Source organism: Notolepis coatsorum (assembly GCF_963971535.1).
Source record: "Notolepis coatsorum genome assembly, chromosome: 20".
NCBI lineage: Eukaryota > Metazoa > Chordata > Actinopteri > Aulopiformes > Paralepididae > Notolepis > Notolepis coatsorum.
In genome coordinates, this window is record NC_140184.1 from 38,429,482 (window position 1) to 38,454,932 (window position 25,451).

General features: G+C 42.6%; 1 protein-coding gene across 1 annotated transcript in view; it reads right to left on the reverse strand.

Moving 5' to 3' along the window:
* luzp2 (leucine zipper protein 2) overlaps positions 1 to 25,451 on the reverse strand; it is a gene marked incomplete at both ends in the record, with an annotated part of 652,643 nt that overhangs the window by 184,021 nt on the left and 443,171 nt on the right. The window contains one exon of the mRNA XM_084337104.1: positions 16,682 to 16,744. Coding sequence (XP_084193230.1) covers positions 16,682 to 16,744 — 63 coding nt within the window. The remainder of the gene's footprint in view (positions 1 to 16,681; positions 16,745 to 25,451) is intronic.

Here is a 25,451-nt window from a genome sequence, read left to right on the forward strand (position 1 = left end):
AAACAGTGTATTACAAAATCTTTGTATCTAATGTAGACAATATGCAGTTATATCATTGTCAGCTGAAAGCATGTTGTAGGATATTTAGCAGAAACTATGGTAAATGTAAAAAACATGAGTTTCAAGTTTCTTTATTAGTTGTCATACAGAAGTACAGAATACTTTTATACAAAATGCTTCTTTCTGCTACGCTCCAGAGACTGTGGTAGGCAAGAGATAAGTATGAAATAAAATAGTATAGCATGTAAAACTAGAAGTCACATAGACACAATGTTCGGTGCAGAATAGAAGTAACTGAGTTACCATACAAGATACTATGCAATACTAATATACAATACTATATACGGTAAAACAGAAAAAGGGGTGAAGTACAATTTTAGGCACAATTTATAGCAAGGTGTATACAGGTATGGGGTGTAGTGCAAATCCACTACCATTAAATATAAACTGTGTTTAGGTGTTCTAAAGTGTGGAGAATGGGTGCTGCAATGTGCTGTTTGTTTAAAGTGAGTGTATGCGTTTGGATGTGTGTGTTGTGAGCAGTGTTGTGCTAGTTACTGAAAAATAGTAACTCAGTTACTTTACTAGTTACTTCATTTCAAAGTAACTTCGTTACTGTACTAGTTACTTACACCCAAAAGTAATGAGTTACTGTGAAAAGTAACTATTTAGTTATTTAAAAAAATAAATAAAAAAAAAAGATTGCTCCCGAGTCCCATGCCCCAGATAGTATTCAAAATCGGTTGATCAACTTGACAGTATCCATTCACATCACCGAACTCTGCTAAGCAATGTGGTCTAGATACAAACACAAATCTGACACAAACAAATGTTGTCCCGAGTCGATATAATAAGAAGTGCGGCGGTTGAAGGAACAGCCTTGATGTCGCCGGAGCGTTTCATTATAACCATTATAATTCAAGGGTACTTGAACTGTACTGCTGTACTGTACTGTACCCATTCTGCAATCTGTTAATAAAGTTTTCATTCATTCATTCATTCATACTACGACTATGCTTGCACCTCATGGTACCAAAGCACCTCAAAGGCGCTTAAAACAAAATTACAAACATCACAAAACAAACTGGTCAGACTACTACTTGACCTGAACCCACCTCACCCCTGCCCACTTTGACAACCTAGGATGGCTTAGAGTAGACGACAGAGTACAGCAACTTGCAATGGGCCTGGTCTACAAGATACACTATACGACCGGGGTACCCATGTACATGTCAAAATACTTCCCAAAGGTCAGTGAATACCACAACCACTACACCAGAGGGAGCTCCACAAATCATGTAAAACCCAGATTCGGCTCAAACAAGGGACTAAACACGTTTCGCAATTATGCCACAACAATGTGGAACGCCCTACGGGTAACAGTACTGTATATTTGAATACCGTTTATGTCACAAATGTATCAGTACTAAATACCTATATGTCCCTATGCCATAAATGTCATGTATGTCATAAATGTCTATATGAATTGAAAATGGGGGACCCTGATGGAAACAAGACAAACGTCTTTCTCAGGTCTGCATCCCCTTAACAATTGTATGTATTGAGCCGTACTGTATTGTACCCATTCTGCAATCTGTTAAATAAAGTGTTCATTCATTCATTCATTCATTCATTCACCATCTTGCAAGTTGCAACGTTGTTTAAGATATCAATCAAAGCATTGCAACGTTAGAATAGTTAGGATATCAATTGTGCATGAAAGGACTATTTATATTGTTTGATTAGTATTATGAGATTCCCTGGCAGATTTCGTACAGTCAAAATCCGTTGATCAACTTGAGTTTCAGTTGCACTCACCAAAGTCTGCGGTGGTCGAGATGTAGTAACGTTACGTTAGTCGACTCCAGCAGCGCCTCAAACATGTTCTTTATCTCGTTTCCATGTTGTATATTAATTATCTCTCCAAGTAGTTGCTAAATGGTTTGTTAGTTTGTTACTGCGTTCTTTTTATGTGGATTCACATAGCGAGCGTTTGTTTTGTTTACAATAGAGAGGGTCTATTTCTTTCCGTAGCCGCATCTGGTTTTCGCACTTCTGATTGGCCAGTGGCCAGACTCGCCTCGTATCATTCTACGCGGGTGGGGATGAGGATAATAATAATCACTACCGCTCGCTATCAATCTACGCCGTATATAACGCAAATAACGCAGTGACGAACCATTCAGTAACGTAAGTAGCGTTACTGAATTTCAAAAGTAATGCGTTAGAGTACTAGTTGCGGCAAAAAGTAACTTCGTTTCTGTAACGCGTTACTTTGTAACGCGTTAGTCCCAACACTGGTTGTGAGTGCATTTGATGGTTGATGCATAGTGTTATTCTTCCTTATGTGATATCACATAATCCTATTGAATTCTGAATTTTTATTGAGTGTCAATTATAAACATCTAAAACCATGAAACTGACCGATACAGTTAAAATAGACGTTTACACAATGATAAGGTAAAAACAAAGTGTTTCAATACAGATGTATTTTTAGAAGTTTTAGTACGCTCAAGCCCCAAAGGTATTTTCTTTAACCTGTTCTAAGATACAGTATACAACAAATACATTTCTGAAGTACTCTACAGAACAGTGTCTAGTTGCTTTTTAGGTACAATAAGAAAGCCCCTGCAACTTTAAGCTCTCAATATTTTGGACCTGTATTACAAACTACAGTTACACACAGCATGAAATATTCAATCAACACAAAAGTGACAGTCGAAGGAAACTCAAGATATTGTATGAGGTGTTTTTAAAAGGGCTAATTAACTATTTTTAGTAGATTGAATCATTAGTCAGAAGGATAATGTTAATTTGTCAGGGGGTTGACATATAACACTCCCCATGACACCTCACTCGTTTGTAAGACAAACAGCTTGATCTTGTAATTACAGTGATTAGACTCGTTTGCCTGTTTTCACTTTTATCAGGATGTAAGGGGATACAAAATCTATATAATAATAAGTTGTATACCAACTGTCATGCAAGAATGCAACTCTAATGTGCTACACAAGTAAAACAGACTATTTGCAAACAGCATTGTTCTAAACAGTGTATTACAAAATCTTTTTTGTATCTACTATAGACAGTTTGTATTTATATCGTTGTCATATGAAAACATGTACTTTGGTAAATGTAAAAACATGATATCACATAATCCTATTGAATTCTGAATTTTTATTGAATGTCAATTATAAACATATCAAATCATGAAACTGGCCGATACAGCTAAAATAGACGTTTACACAATGATAAGGTAAAAACAAAGTGTTTCAATATAGATGTATTTTTAGAAGTTTTAGTACGCTCAACCCCCAAAGGTATTTTCTTTAAACTGATCTCACGTATATTATACAACAAATACATTTCTGAATTACTTTACAGAACAGTGTCTAGTTAAAATAGTTTTTAGCCACACTAAATATTTGTGTAATATACTCAATATTTCGATATGCATTAAATCCTACAGTTACACACGATAGGAAATATTCAAACAGCTCAAAGATGATAGTTTTAAGACAAATAAAAATCTAACTCACTCACCATAGTTGTGTTAGTGTATAGTATGGTTAACATGTATGAAAGTAACACAAAGCCGTTATTAGAGTTAAATAAATAAATAAATTAGAGATTAAATAGATTTAATAGATTAATGGCATCAATTATATTATCGCGCGATACTAGTGTCACGTTAACGCCGTTAACGGCCCAGCTCTAGTGTCTACCCTTAATAAAGCCCTTTGTTCCTCCGATATTATTCCAGGGAGCACCCCCTCCAAGCGAGAGGCCAAACATTTTGCCAGCACCTTTACATCGAGATCGAGGAGAGACAGGGGTCTAAATGAAACACAGGAGGATGAATCCTTGTCCTTTTTCAGAAGCAGGATTATAGATGCTTGGGTTAAAGTGGGAGGCAAACAACCACCCTTAAGTGACTCCTCATACATAGGCAATAAAAGTGGGGCCAGTTTGTTGTGGAATTTTCTATAGAATTCAACACCAAACCCATCGGGGCCTGGAGCTTTGTTGGTCTGCATTGTCCAAATTGAACGTACTATCTCCTCAGTAGAGAGAGGTGCATCCAGGTCCAACAGAGAGGCAGGGTCTATCTTTGGGGCTTCGAGCCCATCAATGAAAGCAGCCATTTTAGAGGTATCTGAAGGAAATTCTCATTTATAAAGGGAGGAGTAGTATGATTTGAAAACTTTATTAATGTGTATAGGGTCAGATGTTAGGTTTCCAGAGGGATCTTTAATTTGAGGGATTGAGCGGGAAGCTGCATTCCTTTTGAGTTGATGGGCAAGTAAACGTCCTGATTTGTCTCCATGTTCATAGTAAGTGCTACGTGTTTTCATTAAGAGCTGCTCCGCATCGCAAGTTTAAATAAGGTAAAATTCTGCGTTTAAATCCAGTCTCTGTTTAAAAAGTTCAGGGGAAGGTTTTGAAGAATAATTATGGTCTATTTGAAGTATCTTAAATGTGAGCTCTTGGAGCCTAGCTTTGTGTACTTTGTTTGAGTGAGCCGAATAAGATATGATTTGCCCTCTGAGAAATGCCTTCAATGTTTCCCATAATAAGGAAAAGGAGGTGGAATCGTTCTGGTTTATAGCAAGAAAATCATCAATAGATTTTGAAATGGATTCACAGAACTACTTATCAGATAGAAGCAGGGGATTCAATCGCCAAAGCCGGGGGGTTCTGTCTTGAGAGGAGAATCTAATATCTGGGGTCAAAGGGGCATGGTCTGAGATAACGATACTTAAATAGTCAGACGAGCTAACACAAGGAAGCAATGATGAATCTATAAAAAAAGTATCAATTCTAGAATAAGAATTATGTACTGGGGAGAAGAAGGAAAATGATTTGGCTGTGGGATTACGGAATCTCCAAGGATCTATGAGACCGTGTTGTGACATAAAATCTGAAAATGATTTAGACATATTAGTTTGAGAGAGGTTGCGTGGGCCGGAGTGGTCCAAATCAGGGTTAATAGCACAGTTCAAATCTCCTCCAAAAATAGGAAGATGGGAATTTATAAAAGGAAGATTATCAAGTAATGTGTGAACAAAACTGGCGTTGTTGAAATTGGGGGCATACACATTGACCAGCAACACTGGTCTTTGGTACAAGAGGCCCACCATGACAATGTACCGGCCATTTTTATTAGCAATGGTCTTGGTGGGGGAGAATTGAAACATTTTCCCAAGAAGAACCTCCACACCTCTGGCCTTTGAATTGAAGTCAGAGTGGAAAACCTGATTAAACTGAGACCTGTGTAACCTGTGATGATATGTGTTCCTTATGTGTGTATCCTGTAAAAAAAAAATATTATGTCAGCGTTTTATCGCTTAAGATGTGTAAAAACTTTAGATCTCGTAATTGGATTACCCATACCTTTAATATTCCAAGTCAGAAACCTAATGGTTGCACCTGTACCTGTAGAGCTATGACCTGTGCTAAGACCTGCCATCACCCATTGTCAAATTGTAGTGACAGAAAATATATAAGACAACAATAAGGTTTTGCAGATCCGACCCCAGCCACATACATACATACACATTCACACACATTCCCCCGACACACCCCTAACCATCTCCCCCAGACCTAACCACCTCCCACACCTAAAGTCTCCCTAACCCAGAAGACTGCAGTGTATAATTTCCCTAGGAAGTATTTTGCAAACTAAGAAGCAAACAAACGGCTAGGTGACTAAGCTGAGCTAGTGGAGTCCTGCAGAATGTGTACAACATTTTAAAAATAAGAGTAATGCGCATGTGCAAACAAGTAATCAAGACTGATATTTGGTTAAAATTTTTAAAAGAAAATTATTAAAACAAAAACATTAGGGTAACACTTTATAATAACACTCAGTTATAAGACCTTTATAAGGTATTTGTAGATAATGAACTAATCATGAACAAACCATACATTTGTAAATTATTATTAAATCATTTATAACTATATTTGTATAACATTTACAAATTAGTTCTACATTATTTATAACTCATTATCAACATTGTTTGTACTTGATTTGTTCATCATTAAATAATGTTGTTTAATGTGTAGTAACACAATTGTTGATGCTTTGAAAAATGGATATGAAAAAACAACTATACTGTACCTCCTTTTATTTGTTCATGTTCAACAAATGATTTGTTAAGACATTCATAAAATATCTATAAATCATTTACAGATGCTATTCATCATTAACAAATGTCTAATAGTTTGTTTATTTGTGGACTTTTATGAATACACACGAAGCAATTACCAGACTTGTCTTTTCATGTTTAACAAATTATTTGTTGACATTCATAAAACATATATAAATCATTTGCAGATGCTATTGTGTGCCCTAATCTAACGTGAAGCCTATTCATCATTAACAAATAATAATAACTAATACAGTTCATTATTTGTTGAGTTTTCACCGCTTGCAATTCGGATTTAATTGTATACAAATCTTCACTAAGCGCTGCTCTAAGTTCTGACTTGAAGATGTCTGAAATATCCTTACGCAGGTCAGCGAGAAGCTCTAGTTTCAAGTCGGCGTGGTCCACAGGTGTTGCTGCGGGGTGGGGGAAGGAATCAGAGCAGTGAGGGGAGTCACACGAGAGCGGGGCTTGCAGGCCAGGCTTCGTCTGTCTTAATTTAACACTTTTGTTCAACATTGTAAGCCCTTTCCAATGTTGAAAACTCAATAATACGTTTTTAAGCATAACAAGCGCAGATACAATAATAAAAAAGTCTAGTCTGCAGCAGCTTCCACACCAACGTCCTACTCCATGTTTCGCTCTGATCACAAGATAATTTTTTATCACATTTGTTCCAATAAAAGGCTGACCTGCATGGTCACATGGCTTTATTTAGAACATTTGGTGTGTTTGTCTATGCAATGTGAAACATAACCAAACCAATAAAAACGACCACAAAGATAACAATTAAACTTTTGATGCGGACCATTACAAACACACTTGTAAGTTGTAACACACTACTACTAAAGCCAACAAACCGGTTGAATTGCAAATGTAGCACAATAGCACAACAAAATATCCTTTAATTCTCAATTGAGAAAGTGAAGCAAATGTGTTGCAGTTTGAGGCTATGAAACTATTAAGATCTGTGATTACCCCCCTCCCCACACACACACACACCTCTCTCTCTCTGCATGTGTACGTGTGTACATTCCAATCCGTATTATCTTTCAACTACAGTTATCAAAGCAATAGGCTTGCTCACAGGATGAGATAACTGCACTCCAGACAAAGGAGTGGATATCAAGTTATCTGTTGTAGCAGCCTCATATAAAGCATGTAGACCAGTATCTGCATTTCTACAAAGCTCCTTAGTGTTACTGTTTATCTTTGCTGTATTACACAGACAAATATATTACATATATGTAATAATAATAATATTTATATTATAATGGACCAAAATCATCATAGCTATTCTGCCTTTTGGGAAACCTTTTGGGAAGTAGAAAGAAAGGAATTACTAAAAGGCAATATAAATGTATTATGACATAGTAATCTAAACATGTTATTTTTCAGTCCACAAATCAATTTCATGGAATTCCAAATCAGCACTGACAGAAGTCCCCCACTGACAGAACTAATGAGAGTATCTTATTGCAATACTCAGGAATGTATAAGTAAGAAGGAGGGCACCTATTATAATGAGAGAGGAGAATTTACACACAGCCTCTGTAAAACTGGCCTAGGTGATGGACGTCACACTGTTAAAGTTTATGGTGCTCCTTTTTTCGGCCTCTCCTTGATATACTGCACTGGCTCATCTACTGAAATATCCAAGGTCAATTGGCCTGACATGAGCAATAGCCAGAATCCAGCGAACACCAGGACATGTAATGACTGACCGACCGACCAACCGACCGACCGACCGACCGACCGACCGACCGACCGACCGACCGACCGAACGTCCGACCGTCCGTCCGTCCGTCCGTCCGTCTGTCCGTCTGTCCGTCAGTCCGTCTGTCCGTCTGTCCGTCTGTCTATCTGTATTGTAGCAGGGATACTTATACGTCACATATTATGGAACATAGGTTTTGTCAAGTCTTGGTATGGATTTGGCAGTCTAAAATGTTATTTAGGCACTGGGGGAAATTAAATAGGTCTTTGCTGCTTGGCCAGGGTTATACATATTCAGAGATTAACACATTCCCCGCCAATCATGTTGTACAGCGTTATTGCCGGCCATGCGTTGTCTGCCAAACCACGCTGTACAGCGATATTGAGATCAATATTTAATTTTTTCGCCATGGCATTCATAATTCATATATACACCTTCGGCGCTGCAGCTGGACCTACGGCTAGAAAAAACGACAGCTCATTCGATTAAATTCATCCGGCCGTCAGATATTGTCGCAAGGCTGCCGACAGACACTATAGTACATATCGATTGCTTTATAAATGTAATAATCTATATGATTTCGGCATTTATTGCGACATACAAACCGGAAATGGACCTAGGCGATCGACGTCCTATACCTGGGATCTTTCACCGCCAGTCTCATTGGCGCACGGTAAGAGGACGCTGACGCTATTTTCAGCCCAATTGTTTATTCTTTTCACTGCAAACCGATCTGATCAATATATCACCCATACTACATAAAGCATTTACTGGCGATCACGTAATTATAAACGATCCCCCCCCCCCCCTTTCATCCGTGCATGATGACGCATAACGTATAGGATCATATACAGTTGAATTTTTTAATATATCGTGTATCGGGAATAAACGGCAATTGATAATCTATATATGCGTTTATGCCTATAACTCACGTTCTATGAATTACTGCAGAAAACGATAAAAACATACTTATATATATTTTTGGATGAATCTATGAAAGAAAAAGTATAACGTTCCTACATCCTGAACGATAGATAATCGATGTTGAATGGGCCATAGTAATGTCAATTTAGCAATACAATTTACAAGTTATAGCCCTGCAAAGAAGGTGAACATCTCCATAGGCTTAGAGTGGTGGCAGTGAGGCTACATTGATGGATATAACCGTGGAAGGGAATGTGTTAACAGACCTTAAATAGATGTTCAGAATTATTGCCCTTTATGATGTCACACCACAAACACAAGCAATCAATAGACACACTATAATAAATAATTGTATATTAAATGTTCCAAATAATAATTATTTAACTTCACGGTATCTGTTTACTAACTGTTAACTGTTTTAACCGTTTTCTTTTTTGTCTTGTCTTTTTTTTAAAACGGGTATTCTTTTTTAATTATTCATTCTATCTTGTGTTTTGTCTTATTTAAAAAAAAATTATCCACTTCTTCTCCCCATTTTCTATTTTTCTCCCATCCCAATTTCGTGTTTCCAATTCTTCCCTCCCCTGTCTTGAGCGTTGCTAGACTATGCCTCCCACTGGTCGGCTGTAGTGAGGATAGAAGCCTTGCATCACGTGTCCCCTCCGGTACACGAGGAGGCAGCCTGTCGCATCTTTTCACCACAACAGCTCGAACTCTCAGTGGCGAGGAGTTACGAGTGGGAGGCTCACACTGCCCCTGATACTTCCTGTTTCCGCCGTACCGGTGTCACCCAACCGACCTATAGGAGTCGCTATCCACAACGTCCAATCCCCACCCACCGGCTTTCCCACCCTCTAACACTGCCAATTGTGTTAGTATGACGGCCGGTAGCAACGCCGAGAGCTGGGCTCGATACCAGCATCTCCTGTGTTAGTGGCGAGCGCATTGCCCACTGCGCCACTCAGCCGCCTGTGTTTTGTCTTATTTATTTGAACTCTCGGTATACTCTACAAGTCTACATCATGCAAATGTGGGCAACCTCAATGGTCTTTGAGTTTTAAATAAAGGTTTGAAATTAAATGAAATATTTGGTTATTTGAGATACTATGTATATATGCAATTCAAAGGTGTTAACACGTTTTCTTTCAAACTATTGGTTGTGGAGGTCAGTTATTGTTACAGTAATAAGGCACTTGGGGCAAAGCTGTACAGGCATAGGCAGCTCTGTGTGGGAGTGTGATCAATAGAACACTTGTTTGTGTAGTGGTATTTCTTACAACATGGCTGTCCATTGGTACCCACGTTCAAAAGAAAATGACAAATTTCTGCAGTGAGTAGGAAAACACTGGAAAACCATAACACTACAACTTGTTTACAATAGCCATTAACACTAGATATCCCGGGTTAACTCGCCATAGTTAACACAAAAAAAAGTTTAAGTTCATTTCAGGCACACGGACCACACAGTTACCATAGGGAATCATTCTGAAATCACCAGAGTCCAATACCGGCTGCATCCTGCTAGGTGGCAGTATCGCCCACCCTTTGAAACCCTCCTTCCCCCCGGGCGCCATATTTTGGGTCAGGCGAGTCTAGCGGTTCACCCGATCACATTGAAACGCGTCCAATGACCCTCCATGCATGTGTGTGCCGGATTATGTCGAGGACACCAATACTGGAAATCACGATCAGACAATTGGAATATTCTTTTTGGAATACCCCCGATCAAAGGTAAGGACTATCTGACGTCAATTCCAGCTTGATCATACAATGTTTTCATATCGATCCAGCTGATCAGCGTGTGTGGTGTTCAAAACGAATGCCGTTACTGGCCATCAAAGCATAAAAAAAACCCATACATAATACCTATTATATACATTTGATTTGGAAATAGTAGTGTGTCCAGGCAAGAAATGCCAACGGTTATAGCAGAATTTCACGTAGCACCCTATAACTCAGCTTTTCAGGAATGATCCCGGATCCCTCCTAAACTATACAATATTCACCACGGGATAACGCGCAAACGTATACATGAAATAATGATCTCTTTTTTGCATGTTCGACTGAAGAAAGTCACTGTCAAATGACATAGTATTGTCTCCATAGCTATAATATATAATATAGATATAGCTCTTCAAACATAGTGACGCACAGTGAAAATATGCTATGGAAACCTGGCACATTAGCTACAAGGATAAGGCTAATGGCCGGCGCCCAATGTGTTAATAAGACATCAAATTATAAAAAAAAAAATATTATAAATGACTGAAATATCTCTCAAACATGCAGCGCAATTGGGCATTCTAAACATTCTGTGAAATTGCCTCTATTATCTGTCTTTTTGTATGTTTTTATTACATTTTGGGTGTGGACTAGCTTTTTGAAATGCCACCAAATGCAGATGGACTGGTCTTTTTAGAGTTTTTAGTATACTGTAAGCAAAGGCATTAGCTAATCTATGAGCAATTCCAAGGTTTAGGTTTTTGCATTGAGTGAGTTATGAGAGTGTAAATGCAGAGACAGTCAAGCAGGGGTGTTTTTAGGGCTAGAAAACATTGGGGGCTTCAGCCCCGCCTTTTTTTTTTTTATTTATTTTTTTAAACACAGAAATACGCAATTTTAGAGTAATTAGAGATGAATACTGAATAACTAGAATCATTAGAGGTTCTCAAAGTGAGGTCCAGGTCCATGAGAGGGATCTGGGCAGTCCCCATATAAAATTCAAAGTTAACAGGACCAAATCATCAGTTTCTTATTTATTTAGCCAGATAAAACATTGATCTGGTCCAAGAAGCCCCAACAGGAGTACAAATATACATATATACACATATACTGTACATACATACACATATACACCAATAACAAAATACAAACACAGTTAAGAATCATACACATAAGCAAATAAACAAACAAACATATGCACAGCCTATGTACAAAATAAATAAACAGTTCATCTCTAGTCTTTACAGTTTTCTTCAATTGCATAAACACTCAAATCAAAAGTATTACACAATTATCAAAAACTTACACTCAAGGAGCAAAATATAGGCCCAGATTTGCACCCCTACAATGTCAGCCTCACTTTTTGCAAAACAACACACACAGTGATTTGCAAAACACTAAACACACTTGCATTACATTAGACACAGAATGTCAAATTACCACACATATGAGCCAATTGGTTAAACACAGCCATCAGATGAACAAACACACCATTGCTTAATTGTAGATACACAATCAGGTTTAAGCACTATAAAAATGCAGCAGGTGAGTTCACCTGTCTTCAACCAAAATGGAAGGAGAGTGAAGTACTGTACACAGAGAACGTGAAAATATACAATACATTCACCAAACACTACACAAGACAACCAATGATGCAGACTGATGAAAATATACATTTTCTCCCATTTTCCCAAATCAGTCAACATGTCAACATGGAGAATCACAACAAAAAATTATCTTGCCAGATCCAGCTAGGCAAAGAGATAATGTCTAGTATTTTCTGTTAAAATGTTTAAAAAAAAAAAAATGTGTTACTGTAATTTTAACCTGTACTGGATACAGTGTTTTATATTTGTCTGATATTTGCTGAGCTTACAGTGTTATGCACATAGTAGCATGAAAACTGGGACATGTATTGTTGTGATTCTCCATGTTGAAATGTTGACTGATTTGGTTATATGGAGAGAACATTTATATTTGCATCAGTCTGCATCATTGATTTGGGTATATGGAGAGAACATTTTATTTTTTTCATGAGTCTGCATCATTGATTTGGGTATATGTAGATAAATAAATTATATTTTCATCAGTCTACAGCATTGGTCTTGTGTAGTGTTTGGTGAATTTATTGTATATTTGCACATTCTCTGCGTACTTCACTTACAGTACTCTAATCACTGAGAAGTAGAATTGCTAAATGTGTTTTAGGTTAAGCACAGCAGTGTGTGTAACTGGTTCAAACAGAATTAAGTCATTATGTAACGTGTTTCATATGGTAACAAAATTAGTGTATGGTTTTGACAAGTGTTTAATTTAGCAAAGGATCTGAGGTGTTCTGATAATTGTGTGTGTGGTTGTGCTAATTGTGTGTTTTGAAACACCGGGCCCCGTTTTCAAAATCATGCTTAGGCAATCGAAAAAAAACGATTGTGTGTTTCATTATATACATATGTTTCAGTCTTCTCATAAAAAAAATATTAGATTTTTGGGTCTTTTCCTGCCTTTGGTCCGCTTTGCATTCACATCTCAAATGAACCGCAGCAGGGTTCACTTGCAAGAGTGAATGAGCTTTCAAACCACCACAAACCAACCGGACTATCCAAGGTTCGATTAAAGCTTATTATAGGACACTGGACATAGGTATGGATGGCTCCAGGTGCTGCTGCGTTAAAGTGCACATCTTCAATATCTGTACTATTTAAAAGCACAGTGCAGGACACACTCAAAGGTTATCGCACCTCAGAGATGGCAGTGGACATGTATGACAGGACAAAGGCCATATGTAATGGCCTTTGGATTGAGGAACATACTACCAGCCAAAGGAGGAAGCAGAAAAGGATGGACGAGTATGTAGTTGAGTCATCTTGTGGCACAAGCTCAGACCTCAGCTCAGGAGATGAGCTGAGACAGAGACTGTTCTATCCAGTCGTCGACAGAATGCTGCAAGAGCTTGAGAGCAGGTTCTCATGAGTTGGATAACAACTTATGAGAGGCATACAGGCATGTTATCCAGCCTCAGACCAGTTTCTCTCAGTGGAATTGCTGCAACCCCTCGCCACACATTACAATATCCAACTATTGCCAGAGGAGATCACAGTTGCAAAGTGTTTCCTGGTCAGGACAGGCAGAGATGCAGTCCCTACTATCCAAAGTGTCTTTTCCCTCCTGGATGATAATAATAATAATAATAATAATAATAATAATAATAATAATAATAATAATAATAATAATAATAATAATAATAATAATAATAATAATAATAATAATAATAATAATAATAATAATAATAATAATAATAATAATAATAATAATAATAATGCATTTGATTTATAAGGCGCCTTTCAGGACACTAAAAAAAGTCCACAAATCGGTGAATGAAAGAATTATACGATCAAATGAAAACTACTTACTAAAAATGTTTAAAAGTACTAAAAACCAACAAAAAATACCAAACACTAACAAACATTCAGCACAGACAATGGGGATGCTGACATAAAAAAAAAAAAAAAAAAAATTAAACAATTTTTTTTTTAGATCCGGGGCTAGGAGAAAAACATCCGGGGCTAAAGCCCCGGAAGCCCAGGGCTAACGACGCCACTGCAGTCAAGGACAGGGCAATACTCACATTAACAGTATGTGAAGAAACCAGAGCATCAGATCCCTCCCTCAAGGCCCCTTTTCGATTACAGAGATTGTGCAACTATCACATAAAACTATTCATAGCTGTCAGACTGCGTTCGAGCGGGAATCCAAAGTAATACAATTTGAGGAGTGGTTCTTTAATCATGAGCACAAAGGCTTGAATATAATCTCTTTGTAGCAAATGACAATCGAAAAGGCAGACGTATTCATCACCCAATGGGCTAAATTACTTTGAAGATGATAAAGGATATAGTGCATACTGACGGGTCAACAAAAGGCCCTGTGGTCAATATTTTTTTTATTTAATTTTTTTTTAAATGTAAGAGTTCTTATTTCAAAAGAGAGAGCTGCCATATCGTTGGGAATGGACATTAAATAATTGAGCAGAAGGATACAATATAATCATTTCTGCAGCCAGGTGAGAAGTTTCACTGATGTCTATAGCTGCTGTAGCTACAAGGATATTTAGGGGGGGGGGGGGGGGGGGGCACTCAAGGTCGACCATAAATGCCACATAGAAGTGTTATACACCAACTTGAAAGCTGGGTATATGAGATGCAAGGAAATATAATGATGGCCAAACCTGCGAGATATGTCGAACAGATCATTGATTTTCAAAGTGTGGGTCTTGGGAAGAGTAAAGTGGGTCCTCAAATTATTCTCTGGCAGTATCTTATGAAGCCGAAACCCTCTCAAGTACATTGGGAAATGTACATGTTAAGTAGGCTAGCAGTAGGCCAGCAGTCATGATCAGTTGTGGGCCATAAGAAAAGTTTGAAAACCACTATACTTTGCTACAGCAAGTTTGGGTTGATACTATTATTTAGACCTCTTAAGCTACAACGTCCCTCATATGGGACGTTTTTCGGATTTTTTGCAAACGGCACTTTGGCGACCCCTAGTGGCTCGGGTGTGCATATTTTGTAATACAATATATCTATCGAATTGAAGGCTTATTTGTTGCCTGTCGAAATTTGAGTGATTGAAAACTTTATTAAGAGATCGCAGAATGGGTAGAATACAGTAAGGCTCAATACACACAATTGTTAAGGGGATGCAGACCAGAGAAAGACTTTCATCTTGTTTACACCAGGGTCCCCCATTTTCAATTCATAATGAATTGTAAGTAGGGTGCAACTAGCACCGTGCAATCCATTCTTTGTGTATCTAGCCCATACTGTTTTAGAAGTATACGGTTGCTTTGGGCGAGCAAAACGTCAGGAGATGCAATTCTGCGACTTGGGAGAAAAACGATTTACGGTCAGTGACACCAGCCAAAAAGTCAAAGCAGCATTCATCTATGTGCTAAAAATAGAACCGGACTCGGAACGCATTGAGACAATATATTGTGAAGACCGTGCCGGTGGCATAAAATTCAGCGGTTGAAGAATGAGCTCTTTTCCATACACTCCTGTCATTATTCAGAATGACAGACCTTTATGAATGATGGGTCTGAGGGATCAAATCGTACATATAGGAAATTATATTAAAGGGCATCGTGGCGGAAATGTCAACTGACATTTCTACACCGTAGCACTGCAAACAAGAGCCAAAAGGTCAGCGCATGTACCAGCAAATGCCAATGATTATTGCGTTGAGTCCTGTGGTACACTTATAGTCCCTGCAAAAATAACTGGGCTGTGTGTGAAGCTGGGCAAGCATCCTGGGTTTGCCATTCCTTTCATGTGGTGCTGATATTTTGGTATTTCACAGAAGTACAAAAGAGATTTGCACCGCGCTCACTGAATTGTGCGATTATTTGTAACGTGCATCTTTAAATGAAGTGACGTATTCATCCATATCAACTTGATTCTATGCCGTCTACATAGTAGAGAGAACACATTTGACGGGATGTAAAGCCAATTGACTGTACTGGCCTTTACCCAGCGAGAAGGGAGTTCCTAATCGCAGAGGGAAATTGAATTTAAAACAACCTATCCGTACAACTCTCAAAAGCAAGTACATCTCAGTTTGTGGGGTATCCATTTGGAATGGCCTTGATGTAGCAATAAAAACAAGTAATACTATTGAAATGTTTAAATGCAGATATAAACAGGAATTCTTGGACAAGTATAAGTTAGAGGAGCTTGGAAATAACGTGAACTAGTATTTTTGTAATTATTTATTTATCTTTTGCTGTAGTGGATAGGTATATTATTTTATTACAACTTATTACATATTAATATCATATTGTAAGGAAGGGGCAGGACCAGATAAGCTTTGCTTCTTTCTGTCCCTTCTTGAACAAAACCATTTGTCTTGAGCTATGTTAATAATAGCTTCCATGTCTAGGAAGATATATTTAATTTAATTTGTATTTTATTTTATTTGGTTATTTTTTTATTTAGTTTGCTATTTTTTGTTATTACAAATGTGTGTGTTTATGGTTGTTCGAGATAAATAAAGATCAAAATCAAATTAGAATCCCACCTAATGGGATCACACGTTCATGGGGGTCTGAAGTACCTGTTTACTCCTGGTCTGGAACAGCAATAAAGCTACCCCCCCCCCCTTTATTTGAGCTTACCTTGAAAATTAAATCCTTTTTCCCGTACCGTAGCTCTTTCAGTTGAGCCTGGATTTTTTTGGACTGCAAGGAAAAGATAAGGAAATAAGTGTTAGCTTATTCAAATAGTGAAATTGGTTTTAGATCACAGAGCAGGATGCTGGCGGCTTCCAAAGCATGACTCCTTTGTGAGTGCTCCCTGTGGGCAAAGCTCTGGGTCAAAGGCAGGACCTAGGGAAAATAGCAAATCTCCCCTTCACTGAACTGTAAAGCCCACACAATGATGCACTCATGCAATGGCGTCTTGCCCACTGTCTAAAGCAGAATTCTCACTCCCCCCGGCTGCACACATAACCAGCACCGCTGTCAAGACACACGCAGGTTCCTAGGTTACGACCACCTCTCGCCTCAATAAGCAGCGCGCAGGCACACATACAGTACACATACAGTACACACTCAGATAGACAGACGGACACATACTGACACATTTGCACACACTGTGGGAGGCATGGCCTAGATTAGGGTGAGTTCAGGTCAACAATTGAAATGAGAGGCAAAAGACAGGGTTTACAAGTAAAAAAAGAGAATTTGATTGTCCCAACTGTGGGGGTGGGGGAGTAATAAAACATAAATTATTCCCTTCTGTGGTTGTCTTCCGTTTGCCTGGAGGGAGAGAGCAGAGGAGAGGGGTAAGGGGTGATAGCTCGAGGCTATGGCTCCTCTTCCCTGGGCTTTCTTTAGCTTGACCTCCAGGCCTTCTTCAACTGTCTTTTTAGATCGGCAATCAACACAACAAAATGTCCATATCCTCCAATAAACAGGTATGGCAAGATATCCATCTTCACAGTTCTCCACGGTCTTCACTATTTTTTACACATCAATAATCTTCCATTTTCAAATCATACATTGATGGACTATGTCCAGCATTTACTCACGACCCAGAGGTTTGTAGTGATGTCCAGGATAGCTGCTTCTCTGGTGGAGTCAGCATGTGCTCCCCAGCACCCCCAACTTGCCTCTGCACTTAATATAATTAGAATAGAGTGCAATGCAATGTAATAATTACCTGCATGCAGCTCACACATTGCTGCTTCCCCAGTCTGTGAGCAGGTAATTGGAGAAACACTTGCCCACAATTATCCTCAGTGGCCTGCATTGTGAGAAGGCTGACAGTGACAGGGACCACACACCCCTCTCCCCAGCTGCAAGCCACCATGGGGAGTGCCAGTCTATAAACAGTCATCACTCCTGGACAAGGCATCTGCATTGCCATGTAGCCTCCCAGCCCAGTGCTCCACCTGAACGTTCTGAAGTTCCTTAAACCAGCGGGTTACATGAGGATTTTCCTCCTTATTGACAGACATCCATTTTAGCAGGGCATGATCTGTAACCGAGGGTAACAACAGATTATTTCACTTTCTCCATTGCCCATCGCCCGCAAGACATTCCTTCTCCACCGTTGCGTAGTTCTTCTCATAATCCAACAGTTTACGGCTAATGTAGGTGATGGGATGCTCCTCCCCATCCTGGACCCAGGATAGGACTGCACCTCTGAAGCAAAAGCAAAAGGCATAGCAAAATCTGGAGTTACCATAACTAGTTCCCCCGCAGAGGGCCTGTCAAAGGGAGCTGAAGGCAGCTTCTGCAGCAGTTGTCCACTTCACCTGATTTGGCAGACTCTTTCAGATCATGTAGAGAAGATGCACCAGTGTCAGTGTTAGGTACAAACTTTCTGTAATATCTGACTAAACCCAGAACGATTTCCACTTTTGTTCTGTGGTTGTGGCCAGGTAGCAATGGCCTCCACCTTTCTTGCTTGGGGCTTCACATTTCCCTGACCGACTGTGTATCCCAGGTAGTTAGCTTCCTCCAATGCCATACGACACATGGCAGCATTGGCCTTGAATGAATGAATGAATGAAAACGTTTATTTTTGAACATGTATTCTCCATATTCCTCCAAACAAATCACAATATCAAGCTCCGTCATACATAACAATCATAATGAAAACTAAATTAAGCAAAAAGTCAAGAGCAATGTAGTTATATTTCATATCTGACATTGCGTCTCGCTCTGCCATATTTAGATATCATCTCCATGCACATATTGTGCATGTGAAAAAGTTGACACATGCACGTCACTTGCACGTGACCACGCCTACTCCTGTGTGTTCCTACAAGACACAGGAAGTGGTCATGCTTACACCCGTCCTCATCTTTTTCCATGCGTGGATTTGTTCATATGCACTTTCAACCAGTGGAACGTTATTATGAAGAGAAGGGAGAAATTGAAGCATGTTGGACTTTTGCCAGAGTTTCCCCAGCCCCCGGATCCTCGTCGGTGCGTCCATACAGAACGGCGACCCTATACTGAACTTTCCTCGATTCCTGACAGTGAACCGAGGGACTTTGCGCAGCGTTCGGCGGTCGAGCCACAGGTGGCACAGGTAGGGCCGGCATCGGCAACTCTTAGTACTAGCGTTTTCACTACTGCTCGTTGTCCCGTGAGACGACCGGGCGGTGTGATAGCGTGGGGGGCTGTGTATTTGGATGAATGTGGTCAACATGACACGTTGTTAAATGTTTTTCCAACATTCGGGGGTGTTCAGTTTCCCCACCGCTTAACCATTACATTACTGAAGGTCAAACGGTATCTAATGTTGCGGGTTTGGCTGAGGCTTGTCTACCCTATGAATGTATGAATCTATTAATTGAAAATGGGGGACCCTGATGTAAACAAGACAAACGTATTTCTCTGGTCTGCATCCCCTTAACAGTTGTGTGTATTGAGCCGTACTGTATTGTACCCATTCTGCAATCTGTTAAATAGGGTTTTCATTCATTCATTCATTCATTCATTCATTCATTCATTCATTCATTCATTCATTCATTCATTCATTCATTCATTCATTCATTCATTCATTCATTCATTCATTCATTCATTCATTCATCCCTTTACACGGGTGGACAGTCTGATGATGGGGCTCAGGACAGGTGTGCCGTGCTTAGAGAAGCAGGTGGCATCGGTCCTTTGCCCAGAGCGGTATCCCGCCCAGAAGCCGACGCCAAGAGGCGAGTCGGCCCGGCAGGTGGCTGAGTGGGCTGATGAGGCTTGTATCGCCGCAGTGCAGAATTCTTTGCAGCAACTAATAACATGCTCAATTGGCTGCTTTTCTGTCTAAAATGGTGTCGGGTGATGGGGTCTTAGGGCCAGCCGACGTCAAAACCATCCCCCGAGGTTTTGAGGTTATTCAGCTTTTGACCGAGCAGCCGCAAACTATATCCGCAGGGAGGGCTAGGATGCTGTCGACTCTTATTCACAGTCATCTGTGGTTGGAGCAGTCTCCCCTGGAGGAGGAGAGGAGAATTCTCTTCCTCAGGGCCCCCCCCCCCCCTCTCCGTGGATGGACTTTTTGGTTTGTCAACGGAGGCGCGGGCGGTATTTGACCGGGGCCCCACGCCGCCCCACACCGCACAGCCAGGGATGAGAGCACGGTCTCGCCAGCGGCTGCTGCGAGACCCCCGACCATGTGTCCCCCGCCTGGGATAACGTGGAAACAAAGAGAACAGGTTATCACGGTGCCGACAGCCTCGACGGCCGAGGGATCGGCTGTATTAGATGGGCATGCCCTAAAAAAACGTTGCCATCTAGCTGTGTCTAGCACGCTCTTCGTTCACTCCCCCCGCTACACTATGGGATTCAGGGCTCTGTTGTGTCCCCTCTGGCTGCGGGCTGCGTTCTTCCAGTGAAGCGCAAGCGGCCCCACATGTCGCTTCTCATGAAGACAGGGGCTGACACCCAGCTGCTGACTAGGCCTGGGTCTGTCTATGAGAATGTTGTACTGTCAGGAGGCTCCCGCACCACACGTCCTGCCTGTGCGTTTGGTGAGCCTGGTGTTGTATGTGACGACGGAGCAGGGTTTCCTGTATCTAAAAATGTTTGTCAGAGTGGGAACCCTAGGCCCAGGAGGTCGCAGCGCGGGTTCCCCCAGCCCGCCCTCACCAGGCCGGGTATTACGTTAGTGCCTCCCCCGTCCGGACTTCCAATCCTAGCAGCGGTAGTGAGTCAGGCACACGTAATTTGGGTGGTAGTAATATCACTACAGGGCTACGGTGTGTAGGGACTCACCCTATCGGGCAGCATGGGGACCACACACCATGCATGGCCAGCCGCAGAGCAGGCTATCCCCAGCAAGCTACGGGAAGATGCTCAGCGGGGGAACTACCTCATTCACCGGGGTGATGAGCACTCTCCCGTATCAGACCGCCCCTTTCTGTCGGGGTCCCCCCTTGGGTGCGATTTCCTCGTTGGTAGAGTCAGGGTGCGATATCCCGACTCCACGAGACACCTTGCTCACACGGTTGGCGAAACCATGGTTTGCAATGCACAGCGGGAGGGACTGGATCACCTATCTACGATTCTTAGCGGACCAGCACTAGTTGGCGGCGGGGGCGCTTTGGGATTTTTACCGCGTATGGCTACAGAAGTGCCATATGTTGGCGTGGATGGAGAGAACGCTGAGGGCGGGGCTTGTGTTTCAGTTTGCACACCCCCACCCTCCGTTTTTGGGTTTGGTACAGACTCTATTGTCAGAGTCCGCGGCAGTGACAGCTCTGGCCGAAGAAATTCGTTCTCTGGTGGCGAAGCAAGCCATCGTCGTGGTCCCATGGGAGGACGTGATGAGTGGCATTTACTCCCGATATTTTCTGGTGCCCGAGAAATCGGGGGGGTGTCAGACTCATACTGGACCTGTCCCATGGAAGGTTCAGAATGTTGACCAACAGCCTTTCCAGGACCAGTTGGAGGTCCCAGCTCGGAGACAGAGCATGTTCCACAGGCTTGAGGCTTCCACACCTGTTTATGCGCTGGCAGAGTGGGAGACTGGTTCACCTCCATAGACCTGAAGGATGCATATTTTTACATCCCGATCTTCCCTCCTCACAGGAAATACCTACACTTCCTGTTTTTAGGGAATAGCGTACGAGTACCAGAGGCTGCCGTTCGTCTACTCTCTGGCTTCTCGCACCTTCACCAAGTGCGTGGAGACCGCGCTGGGGCCTCTGCATCATCAGGGGATACGAATTTTATTCTACCCTAGATGATGTTCTGGTCCTCATACCAGGCAGGTGGTGGAACTCCTCACCAGCCTGGGTTTTGCTGTGAACTGGAAGAAGAGTACTCCTCTTCCCAGTCAACAGGTGGAGTACTTGGGCTTAATTCTAAGCTCAAGGTCTATGAGGGCAACCCTCTCAGAGCGGCGGCGAGAGGATATTCTCGGCGCGCTCAGGACGTTCCGTCCTGGCAGGACGGTTACGGCGCTGTCCGTGATGCACCTGCTCGGTATGATGGCATCTGCTCAAACTGTGGTCCCTCTTGGCCTCCTCTTCATGAGGAGGATACAGAGTTGGTTTTTCAGTATGCAAATAGACCCTATGCGAGGCAAGTGAAAGCAACTGAAGGTTCCCATGTCAGTACTGGGGGACCTCACCCACTGGGGGGGGCCTGGGGCCCTCACCAGCAGGGTCTCCATGGGCAGCAGGCTATCACATGTCACGGTCTTCATCAACGCCTCCCTCACAGGAAGGGGGGGACGTCTCGGACCGACGCAGTAGGGGGCAGCTGGCAAGACCATGCTACCCGGTCTGCACTACATACCAATATGTTGCAATTGAAGGCAGTGCTTCTAATCCTCGAACAGCTCGGCCGTCATGTGATGGGCGAGCATGTTCTGATCAGGACGGACAGCACGACGTCGGCGTCGTATAGTAACAGGGAGGGAGGAGTACGCTCCCCCCGTCTCCACCGGGCGGCGGTCAAACTCTGGCTATGGGCGTCTCTCAATCTGCGCAGCCTGAGGGCTCTCCACATCCCCGGTAGGGAGAATGTGGGTGCAGATGTGATGTCGCGGGGCGGTCCCCACCCAGACGAGTGGGGACTACGTCCAGACGTAGTCGGGCAGGTCTGGGACCAATTTGGGGAGGCCGCGGTGGACCTGTTTGCAAGCAGTCAGTGCTACCAGTGCCCTCTGTGGTCAGTCGGAAGGACAACCCCTCTCTGGGAGTGGATGCCTTCTCGATGTACCTGTGGCCGCCCGGGATTCTGTACGCGTTCCCTCCCCAACACCCTGGACCCCCTACAATTTGCATACCACCCCAACAGGTCCACGGAGGACGCCATAGCCCATGTGCTGCACACAGCAGCATCACACCTGGACAAGAGGCAGGGGAACTATGTGAGAATGCTGTTCATCGACTACAGCTCAGCATTCAACACCATAGTCCCCTCCAAACTCATAGCCAAGCTCAGGGACCTGGGCTTGAACTATGACCTCTGCCAGTGGGTCTTGGACTTCCTGACGGGCATACCCCAGGTGGTGAGAGCAGGCAGCTGCACCTCCTCATCCATCACTCTCAACATAGGGGCCCCCCAGGGCTGTGTTCTCACATGACTGTCTGGCACAGCGGAACAACAACACAATCATCAAATTTGCTGACAACACAGTAGTGGTGGGCCTTATCTCTGCAAACGACGAGAGGGCCTACCTGGAAGAGGTAAAGAATCTGTCGCAGTGGTATCAGGAGAACTGCCTCTCCCTGAACATCAGCAAAACAAAAGAGATGATTGTGGACTTTAGGAGGTTGGGGGTCAGCGACTACAGCCCCCTCAGCATCGACGGGGCACCGGTTGAGAGAGTGAACAGTTTTAAGTACCTCAGAGTCCACATATCCGAGGACTTGACATGGACCACACACATTGACAGTGTTGTGAAGAAGGCACGGCAACACCTCTACTTCCTTAGACGCCTAAAGAAGTTCCAAGTCAGTCAGAAGATCTTTAAGAACTTCTACTCATGCACAATAGAGAGCATCCTGGCAATATCACCTCCTGGTTTGGGAATAGCACCGCACAAGACCGTAGCAGACTACAGAGAGTGGCCCGTTCAGCCGAACGCACAATTGGAGGTGGGCTTCCCACTCTCCAAGACATTTACAACAAGCGGTGCATGGGTAAGGCTAAGAGAATAATCAAAAAAACTCCAGCCACCCAAACAACTGCCTCTTTGAACTGCTGCGGTCAGGCAAGCGATACCGGAGTCTCATGGCAAGCACAGAGATACTCAGAAGAAGCTTCTATCCTCAAGCCATCAGAATGCTAAATGACAATAACACTATGTAACAAATATCAAATGCACTCACAGCACACACATCCACACGCACACACTCACTTTAAACAAACAACTCACTGCAGCACCCACTTTACCCACTTTAGACACCTAAACACACTTTATATTTATTGGTAAAGAATTTGCACTACAACCCATACCTCATTACGCCTTACTGTAAATTGTACCTAAATTGTACCTCATCCCATTTCTGCATTGTACTGTATAGTATATAGTATATTGTATTGTAACTCAGTTACTTTTCTACTCTGCATTGTATATTGTATATATGTATATATTGAACACTTTTGTCTACGTACTTGACTTCTATTTTATACTTACTATACTATTTTTATCTAGCACAATCTCTGGAGCATAACAGAAAGAAGCATTTTATATAAAAGTATTCTGTACTTCTGTATGACAACTAATAAAGACACTTGAAACTTGAAACTATGCACCTGATAGTTCAGCTGTTGGAGCGGGTACATCAGGAGCACAGTACTTTTATCCTGGTCGCGCCGGACCGGGGCACAGCTGTGTGGTTCCCGGCCCTGATTCAGCTCTTGGTGGCCCTGCCGTGGCCTGTTCCATGGTCACCGCGGGCCCTCTCTCAGGCATGCGGAACACTGTTCTGCCTCCTGTTCTGGGGCAGCCTCTAATGGCTTGGCTGCTGAAAGGGTGAATCTGGAGGGGATGCGTCTTAATTCTACTGTGGTTAACACCATCCAGAACGCGCATGCTCCGTCCACTACGCAGGGAAGTGGCGTACGGTTCGAGAGTGGAGGGCAGAACGCTGTTCAGCCACCCTCTCGTGAGACGTTTCCTGCTTGGCGCACGGCGTCTCAAGCCTGTGGAATGTGCTCTGTCTCTGAGCTGGGACCTCCAACTGGTCCTGGAAAGGCTGTTGGGGGCCCCGTTTGAGCCTCTTGAGCAGGCGCCATTGGATCGACTGTCTTTCAAGACCACGTTCCTTCTGGCCATCACCTGAACTGTGTGGTCTCTCGGTGCGGTCAGAGTGCCTGTCTATTCAGGCCAATAACAGTGCGACTCTGAGGCCTAATCTGGCCTTTGTGCCAAGGGATATCGGAACTCTTATCGATCCAGGGATATTGTGCTCCAGGCGTTTCACCCTCCTCCTCACGGTAGTGAGTTGGAGGCGAGCCTTCACCTGTTGTGTCCTGTCCGTGCGCTGATGGTTTACCTTAGTCTCACGCAGGATCTCAAGGCTACCGATCAACTGTTGTTTGTTACGGTGGCTCTCACGCGGGTAAAGCGCTGTCCAAGCAACGCCTGTCACATTGGTTATGCGAGGGCTTTGCCCTCTGCTACACTTTGGTCGGACGGATTCCCCCCACAGGTGCCTGCCCTGCTTGGGGGGGGGGCCTCGGTGGAGGACATCTGCGCTGCAGCCTCCTGGTCCTCTCCGGGTCCTTTTGTTAGGTTTTACCTCATGGACATGACTGGGGGCTCTGTCTCCAAGGCAGTCCTGATGGCCAGGACCTCTCATGCACCCCACCATCAGGTGGGCTAGCAGGTGTGTGTGGGTGTGGTCACACGTGGTCCCGCTTGCACTGTGGTTGTAGTTGACTGCCTCCCCCCTCTCGTTAGGCCGGGCGGATGGACGGG